Below are 9371 nucleotides of genomic sequence, written 5' to 3'. Positions count from 1 at the left end.
TTTTTGAGCCCTACAGGTGATTCCAGTGTGCACACAAAGGTGAAAACAGCATCTGGCTGCACAGAGACAGCATCTGGCTGCATGGAGACAGCATCTGGCTGCACGGAGACGGGGTTGTAATTTAAAAGCAAAGGCAACCTGGGAACCCCTCTAGGGTCAAGTCTCTTGAAAACCCTCAGGTGGCTCCCTAAATTAAGATATATGCTTCCTTGCTCCCATATCCACCCTTCCTGTATCCCAAGCATCCCATTCCTCCGAGCTCCCCCCATTCTCCTCTTCACGCTTTTCTCTCCCCATCTTCCCTTGGCCGCGTCTCGCCCAACCCTCAAGTTCCCAATTTTTGCCTGGCGATCGTGTCTACTTCCAATATCCAGGAGGATTACTATATCTTTTTTGGGGGGGTTCACCTTCTTATTATCTTCTCAAGGATCCCAAATTATAGGCTCGATGTCCTTTAATTATGGCTAGAAACCGACTGAGCTCCCAAGGTCCTGATGAGGAGCAGAAGGAGAGAGAACATGAGAAAGAAAGTCAGGACCGTGAGGGGTGCGTTCACCCATGGAGACGGTGGGACAGAACTAACGGGAGATCACCAACTCCAGTTGGATTGGGACTGATGGAACATGAGACCAAACCAGACTCTCTGAATGTGGCCGACGATGGAGGCTGACGGAGAAGCCAAGGACAAAGGCACTGATCTTTGACTATTCTGCATGGACAGGATCTGTGGGAGCCTTCTCAGCTTGGTTGATCACCTTCCTGGACCAGGGGGGAGTTGGGAGGACCTTGGTCTTAACATAGAGTAGGGAACCCCGATGGCTCCTTGGCCTGAAAATGGAGGGAAGGGGGTATGGGGGGAGGGGAGGGGAGGGGAGGGAAAGGGGAGGAAGAGGAGAGGAGATGGAAATTTTTTAAATAAAAAAATATATAAAATTAAGCCGGGCGGTGGTGGCGCACGCCTTTAATCCCAGCACTCGGGAGGCAGAGGCAGGAGGATCTCTGTGAGTTCGAGACCAGCCTGGTCTACAAGAGCTAGTTCCAGGACAGGCTCCAAAGCTACAGAGAAACCCTGTCTCGAAAAACAAAAAACAAAAAACAAAAAAATATATAAAATTAAAAAAATAATAATAAAAGCAAAGGCAAATGGTATAAGTAAAGGGAGGGCTCCACGGGATCTGGTAAGCACCTTCTGGGAGGGAGCTCGGATGGCTTGGAAGGGGCTTTTGATTCTGGGGCCTCCAGGAAGAAGAGTGTGACTTATACAGAACAGACTTCCCCAGAGCCTGTGCTCAAGAGAGCAGATTGTTCTGCTGGCCACGACTGTCAGAGCTGAAGCTGAGACTGATACATGGGACTTCCTGATTTGCTTTTGTTTTTTTTTTTTTCAGGTTTGTTTTAACATGTGTAATGGGAGAACATGCATATGAGTGAGGTACCCGTGGAGGCCAGAGGGTGCTGGATCCCCTTGAACTGGAGTTACAGGCTTGTGAGCTGCCTGACATGAGTGTTAGGAACCAAAATGAAATTCCAGTCCTCTGTAAGAACAATAAACACTCTTTACTGCTGAGCCATCTCTCCAGTCCCGTAAGTTCTCATATACTTGGCTAGCCTGAAGTAACTGGGCATTGCTGTCTGGAAATGCTGCCTCAAAAATGAAATTCCAACAGAGGAAAGTAGATGCCCACCCTCAGAGCATCAAACTAGAAGAACAAGTCGGTGTTGGCCACTTTCCAGATGCCAGCTGTAAGCTCAATAAAGTACTAGGGACATTGCAGCATAGTCAGTGTCTCCTGCTCTGTTTTCCCCAGGAGGAAACTGAGACTCAGAAAGGGACCTGTCCACACTCTCACAGTGGTGAAGTTGGTAGGCCATGGTGGAGCTGGAGTCCTAGGTCCCTCTCACTCCATGTTCTGGTTCTACATTCCTTACACTAATGGCACAACCTTCTCTCATCACTAAAGTAGATGAGATAGATAGATAGATAGATAGATAGATAGATAGATAGATAGATAGATGATAGATAGATAGATAGATAGATAGATAGATAGATAGATAGATAGGCAGGCAGGCAGATAGATAATGGTAGATAGATAGATGGATAGATAGATAGATAGATAGATAGATAGATAGATAGATAGATAGATAGTAGGGTAGGCAGATAGAGAGCGAGAAAGAGAGTTACATGAATATAGATAGGTAGGTAGGCAGGTAGGTAGATAGATAGATAGATAAATAGGTAGGTAGATAGATAGATAGATAGATAGATAGATAGATAGATAGATAGGCAGGCAGGCAGATAGATAGATAATGGTAGATAGATAGATGGATAGATAGATAGATAGATAGATAGATAGATAGATAGATAGATAGTTGGGTAGGCAGATAGAGAGCGAGAAAGAGAGTTACATGAATATAGATAGGTAGGTAGGCAGGTAGGTAGATAGATAGATAAATAGGTAGGTAGGTAGGTAGATAGATAGATAGATAGATAGATAGATAGATAGATAGATAGATAGATAGATAGATGATAGATAAAAAGAAAGACAGGTAAATAGGTAATATGAGATGGGTGGATGAATGAATAAACAGATTCATAAATAGGTGGTAGATAGGTAGATGGATGTATAGATAGATAAATAGACAGACAGACAGACAGACAGATAGAAGTTGTAAGTAGAAGTGGGTGTCCTCCCTGTCCTATGCCAGGGCATCCCTCCCATGTAGACTGACCCCTGCCTGTGGTACCTAGCATCCTCCCTGGCACATATTAATGCTAGGTATGGGTTTATAGAATAAAGTAAATGAGGCAGATGTCTGAGCTTTAGCAAATTCAACCATTGTGTTCCAAGAAGACAGTAATACAGGCTACCTAGAGCCATGTTGCTGGCAGATACCAAAGGCCTGGGCCCTCCTGTCAGGGAAGAAGCAGAAGGAACTGTTCTGATGCCCTGAAGGGACATAGGTCTGGCCCAAATCAGTCCAGACCCTTCCACCATCCTGAGCTTCACCTTGGAGCCATGATCATCCTCTGAACATCACTTAAGTTTCTTAGCGGGAACCTTTATCATCTTTGAAGAGCACATGTTCCTCTGGAGACAGTCTGCCTTCTTGTCTAGCTTAGAAACTGTACCATCACCCTTGTACCCTTCCCATTGGCATTGGAAGAGCTTGGTGCTTTGCTTGGTCTTTTGAGGGAAGAATTCTGAACACAAATGACGGGCTTTATGGGGAGATGCTGGAAGTTTCTGCATCTGAGCCTCAACCTCACTAGATGCCAAGAGCACACAGGGGTCTCCTCAGTCAAGAGCCTCTGAGCTACAAGTGGAAATGCTAACTCAGGCTCAATCTCTGCAGCCTGCGTGCAATGGAACTTAGGGATTTTGAGATTTCCTGAAGTGGGAGAATTTCAGGGAGGGCTTGCAAGGGAAGAGGGGAGTTAATATGCAAGAACCCTAAAATCCCTGAGTGTGGGGTGCATGTCACTGCTGTGAGGAGCGCACACAGGTTAATAAAGTGACCCCAATGTTCTCTCTTCACTTATCTCATCTTTATCAGGCCTATTCTGTGACGCCCCCCCCCAAGGATTGCTATGTATACCAAGAGGCAAAGTAGGTAACAATTGTCCACGCTGGGACCTTGCAGAAATGTCTTCATCAAGGAAGCCAAGCGAAGAAGCCTCACCAGCAAGGTCTTCAGTTGGCAAAGTGATCCTTGCAGATCCAACAACTTGAGTTCAATCACCAGCAACCACATTCAACAAAAAGCCAGGTATGGTGGCACAGGTTTGTAATGTCTGTGCTTGGGAGACAGAGACAGGCAGATCCCTGGAGCTCCCTGGTCAGCCAGTCCAGTCTACTTGGGCAGGTGTCAGAGCAATGAGAGATCTTGTCTCAAAGTGGAAAAAAAGTGGATGAAGCCCAAAGAATAACAGCCAAGGCTGTCCTAAACATGCACAGGCACAAAATAATTCTCCATTGCAACCCTCTAACCACCCTCAATGAGAAGCCTGGGGACCCTGTTATTTCCAGGGTCACCCTTGGTCAAGCATCCTCCATGCTCAACAGTCGATCTAAACCCCAGATGGACACAAAGCAACACAGAAATGATGTGAGCCAGTCACTGGGAGCCAGAGCAAATGGCTTTATTGTCCCAGACTCAGATACACTGTATTAAATTTCAGAACCTATGAGAACACACTCAGAAAGAAAAACTGACCAAGGAACAGGCCCCCAGAACAGAGACCCTGAAGCCCATTGAAATGAAGAGGCGTCAAGGCCTGAAGGGCAACCAGACTTAGTTGACAGGGTCTAAGAAGCTTTAAGGCATATATCTGCAGGAGCCTCTCAGGGCCTGGGCCTAAGTCTGGGTCCAGCATGAATGGAAATATTTGGGCTATAAGAGTTAGGGTTGACAAGATGCCCTGTCAGAACCCTGAAGGCAACGGCCTTGACCGTCTGGATCTGTCCCTCTCAGAACCTGCCCCCTGGGCAGGGAACACAGACAGGGCGGGGGCTGCAGGTTGTGCGGGCTGCTCCAGCACTGCAGGAGACCGCAGGAAGGCAGGGGAGGCATGACTTAGAGGGTGAGTAGTCTGGGGCACACGGGTTGCAGGGAAGCCTGAAAAACAGAAGAGTGTTGGGTTACTATGGTAATCCGTTTGCTGACAGATCGAAGACATACAAATCAGATGGTACCTTTTAAACCGTGACTCCTTAATTTACCCAAAGGGAAACAGGCTCTCAGAGAAGAAAACAGAACCAGCTGGAGCAAACAAATGAGTTTGTCCCGAGACCAGCGCTAAACCCCTAAGGTTCCTGAATCAGGATATGCTCTGCCTTGGCACCGTGTGGTCTCCCCAGAGCTTTGGAGGGGTGAGAGCATGCAGCCACACTCACTTGCTGTCCTCGCTCTCCAGCAGGCCCCTGTACGTGTTGATCTCACACTCCAACCGGGCCCGGACATCCAGCAGCACCTGGTACTCCTGGTTCTGCCGCTCCAGGTCAGCCCGGATCTCAGCCAGCTGGGACTCCACACTGCCAATCATGCATTGCATCTGGGCCAGCTGGGAGCCATAGCGGGCTTCTGTCTCTGCGAGGGTAGAATCCAAAGCATCTCTCTGGGAAGGCAAGGGTTGAGGGAGGAGGAGGAGGTTAGAGGCCAGAGAACTAGTGAGGAAGACCTTCCTGGATGTCAGTGGCACTTTGAAATACAAGAATGGACGCACAAGCTGGGCTCAGTGATTAAGAGCACTGGCTGCTGTTCCGGAGGACCCAGGTTTGTAACACCCATGTGATTAATTCTGTAATTCTAGTTCCCAGGGATCTGATGTTCTCTTCGGGCCTTCACGGGCATTGCACACACATGACACACAGACACACATGCAAACAAAACTCTCATAAAATATAGACACACATAAAATAAAAGTACATAAATCTTAAGAAAGAAAGACGTTTTATGATGCATGACTTCAGACTCGAGATGCTCCTGGAAAATCTGGAACTTTTGGATTGTGGGAATTGCAAGACTAAGGCACTGATATATGACGGGGGCCTTCTTGATGTGTAAAATCTGATTTTGAATCACTTTGAATTCACTGATTGATAATTTCTTCTCCCTCTCTTCATCCTTCTTCTACAGGGTCTCATGTAGCCTAGGTTGGCCTTGAACTCACTATGTGGCTAAATCTGGCTTTGAATGCCTGGTCTTTCTGGCTCCACTTCCCAAGTGCTAAGGTCATAGATGTGTTCCCCTCTAACACTGACACGGTAGCAGCACCTGCATTTAGCAGGACACCCTTAAACAGAAGGGGTGTCTTCTTATGGAGGATTTAGGATTTTCAGACATATTTCTATAAAAAAAAAAGCCATGTGTATTTTTATAGGATTTTTGTTACGTCTGTAGGTCAAAGTAAATAGCATGCTGATTCGTGATATTTATGTACCTAGTTAGTGAAATACAGGTCACCATGACTAGTGACGTATTAAAAGTGTTATAAATTCTCACATCTAATATGTAAGCTACTCCATGCTGCAATGATTGGGTCTTCCTTCTGACCACGACTAAAATTATTAGTAACTTGTGTTATTTTAGAATGGCATAATCTTTAATGGTAGACTTGTGTTTTTGATGCATACATAAAAAAATAGGTTTAACAGAAAAAAAAGAATGGATGCTCAGGGAGTCACTGAACTAGGAGAATGCACAGTCAAACACCACCAAAGGTGAGCTAGCCCAGCTCCTGTGGCCCCTTGATCCAGACAGCATCCCCTTCCTATTGGTACCTCTGGACAGCAGTTACACAGAAGGTGGATCTTATTTGGAGGACTCACTCCCAGCGTGTGCCAAGTACTACAGACCCTCTTATCTTTCACCCCAAAGGCAGTTGTGATGTGTGTCTGACCTTCATGCCCTCTTCTCTACACAGGGAAGCCCTGAGCTAAGGATTTGAACTCTTGGAATGGGTGTGTATGGCCAACATGTGGAATCTGGGAGTTGTGTGTCTCCGAGCTCGGTTTAGCAGTTCTGCCACACCCCCGTGCTTACCATGCTCTGCTGGGCCTGCAACTCGATCTCTAAGGAGTTGACTGTGCGTCTCAACTCAATGATGTCTGCCTGGCAGGACTGCAGCTGCTCCGAACTGGACACGACCTGCTGATTCAGTTCTTCGGTCTGCAACACACACGCACATGGGATCTGATCAGGAACCCTGAGGTCTCAGCTTCAGAGGTCAGAGAGATCACTTGGAACCATGAGTATGATACTCAAGGAACACCTCCAGATTACCCACTCCAACCCGTTGATGTCGTGCGTGCTAGGGAGACCGCATGGTTACAAGATGGAGTCAAAACCGAGGTAAAGCCCTCCATCTCTGGCTTCTGGCTCAGAGCCCCAGGGATACTTTTAGATGACTTCACCTCTGCTGCGCTGGCCACTTCCGGGTACCTACCTGGGTGTCATACCAGTCTTCTGCGTCCCTCCGGTTGTTCTCCACCAAGGTCTCATACTGGCACCTCATCTCCTCCAGGACACGGTTCAGATCCACAGGTGGAGCTGCGTCCACCTCGACATTGAGCCGATCGCCAAGCTGGCAGCGCAGTGAGTTCACTTCCTGTGACAGAGATGAGGGTCTGTTCCTAGGTGACTGTCTCACCCATGCTCACCTCTCTCTTCCTGAGCTCTTCTTACATTCGCCTCCTCCCACTTGCTCTTCTCTCCCGCGCCCCTGTTCCCCACGTTCACCTATTCCTCATAGTTATCTCTTCCCCGTTCTTCCCATTCTCAGCCACTCTTCTCCTCACCTCTCCCCATTGTCTTTGGCTCCTCTGTGCTCGCCTTTTCCCCATCGTCACCTGGTCCTACATGAATACCTCCTGCTCCCACCCCCATTCACATCTGGTCCACGCGCTAACCTCTCCCCTAACCTCACTTGGTCCCCCATGCTCATCTCCTCCCCCATGCTCACCTCCTCATGGTTCTTCTTGAGGCAGAGCAACTCTTCCTTCAGAGACTCCACCTGTGCTTCCAGGTCAGCCTTGCACAGTGTCAGGTCATCCAGGATCCTGCGCAGGCCATTGATGTCCGCCTCCACCAACTGCCGCAGGGAAACCTCCGTCTCATACCTGAAGACATAGAGCAAGGCACCCAGACCTGTGATCCCATCTGCATGGAAGTCAAGCCCCACCCCAGACTGACCTGGTGCTGTAAGCTCTGCCCTCATGCTTCAACGACTGAATGCAACTGAACCCTGAGACCAACCGTCACCAGCATCCAACTGTATCAGCCCCAGCCCCGGGGACACGCAAGGCCACTCACTTGGTCCTGAAGTCATCGGCAGCCAGCTTGGCATTGTCAATTTGCACCACCAGCCTGGCATTCTCTGCCTTGCTGCAAAGAGTCTGGGGACATGAGGAAGTGATTTCACATAAGAAGGGATGTTCGGTTGGTGACAGCATCCCCCCCGAGTCTGACAAGAGCTGCCTGTGGAAGGAGGTACATTCCCATCCATGGATCTCAACAGTGTGGGGCTCCGTAAGAGATGAGAGCCGGTGTCAGACAGTAGACCCTCAAGATCCCTTGCTTATGATGTGTAGCCAAGGGCTAGAGACAAGGCAAAGGCACGCTACAGGAAACACTATAATGTGAGAAAATGAAGCTTCCTCCTGCCTTCTGTCCCCAAGGCCTGCTGTGGGCCCAAGGCAGGTTGCTGCTAACAGCTCCGCTCAGTTATCTGGTCACAAACGCTCTCTCTCGGGACCCAGCTGAGCCCGAGGACTTACAGAGAAGGCATCTTCTCCGCTTCACAGGTGCAGAAACAGAGATTCACTAAGTACACCAAATCCAAGCACTTTGCCTTTTGAGAATGAGGACATTCAAATTCAGAACGGTGGACAGTGGTATCGAAGGTCACACAGCCACTTAGTTAATACAGCCTGTGTTCAAGTTCCAAGTCCATTAATTGCCCTCTGGGTCACTTAACTAGCCTGGCTTTGAGTGTTCTCATCTGATAGACTGGGCTAAGATCATCGGAGAGAATAGGAGAAGCCACAGATATAAATAAGCTTTGTTTCCTCCAAAAGTTCCCTGTGGGATCCAGGCTACTATGACACACATCCTGGTTTCTAGACCCGAAGCCATTGCAAACGACTCACCTTCTTCTGGAGCTCCTCCATGGTTCGGAAGTAAGACTGGTAATCCGGGCACATATAGGGCACCTGCTGCTCACACCACTCGCGAATGCGGCTCTCCAAGCTGGCATTCTCCTGCTCCAGCTGGCGCACCTTCTCCAGGTAGCTGGCCAGGCGGTCATTCAGGACCTGCATGGTCTCCTTCTCGTTGCCAGTGAGGATGCCCTCCCCAAACCAACCTCCCCCGATGCTGTAGCTAGTAGAAAAACCTCCCGAGGGGAGGCCCAGAGCAGGCAGGCAGCTGGAAACCCTGTAACTGTTTCTACCCAGGCCAGCAGAACACACAGAGAAACTCCGGGTTCCCCGGGAAAGACTAGGCAGTTTGCAAGAGCTGCTGGAATACATCGAGGACGTTCGCGTGGAGCTCCCTCCGGATTTACTCGGGCTCTTGAGGGATCCCGAGGAGAAGCTGGCCTTGAGGCATTTGGAAGCCATGACCACAGCAGCCCAGTAAGCAGTAGATCTCTGAGAGTTGACACCCCAACACAGAGAAGCAGCTCCCTAGCCTGACTTTATACCTCTGCCCCAGCGGGCGTTGGTCGGCCCTTACAAAGTGTTTTCTCCTCATTAAAGTTAATTCCACTTTCTATCAAAACCTCTCATTAGCCTGTTATTTAGCTTCCCGTGAACATACCCTGGCCTCGTAAAACAGAAGCCCCGTTGGACAAGTGGGTATGTGGAGACTCA

At 48.7% G+C, this 9371-nt stretch overlaps 1 protein-coding gene across 1 annotated transcript; it reads right to left on the bottom strand.

Annotated features, from left to right (window-relative positions):
• Positions 1-4469: 4469 nt before the first annotated feature.
• Positions 4470-9119, bottom strand: Krt35 (keratin 35). The gene is made up of 7 exons (XM_038326855.1): positions 8649-9119; positions 7813-7895; positions 7463-7619; positions 6947-7108; positions 6544-6669; positions 4896-5116; positions 4470-4617 (listed from the first exon to the last, which is right to left on the bottom strand). Exons 1-7 carry the CDS (start codon positions 9117-9119, stop codon positions 4470-4472), a joined length of 1368 nt encoding a protein of 455 aa, XP_038182783.1.
• Positions 9120-9371: the final 252 nt, after the last annotated feature.

The sequence above is a fragment of the Arvicola amphibius genome, chromosome 4 (assembly GCF_903992535.2).
Source record: "Arvicola amphibius chromosome 4, mArvAmp1.2, whole genome shotgun sequence".
Taxonomy (NCBI): Eukaryota; Metazoa; Chordata; class Mammalia; order Rodentia; family Cricetidae; genus Arvicola; species Arvicola amphibius.
The sequence above is the reverse complement of the archived record's forward strand: the minus strand, read 5'-3'. Positions and strand labels throughout refer to the sequence as shown.

Excerpts from the sequence above, each read along its gene's own strand:
- Krt35 (XM_038326855.1), bottom strand. The coding sequence starts at position 9,119 with ATGGCTTCCAAATGCCTCAAGGCCAGCTTCTCCTCGGGATCCCTCAAG. Across the intron at positions 7,620-7,812 it reads GCCGATGACTTCAGGACCAA|GTATGAGACGGAGGTTTCCC; the intron begins GTGAGTGGCCTT and ends CTATGTCTTCAG. Across the intron at positions 4,618-4,895 it reads CTGGAGAGCGAGGACAGCAA|GCTTCCCTGCAACCCGTGTG; the intron begins GTGAGTGTGGCT and ends TCTGTTTTTCAG.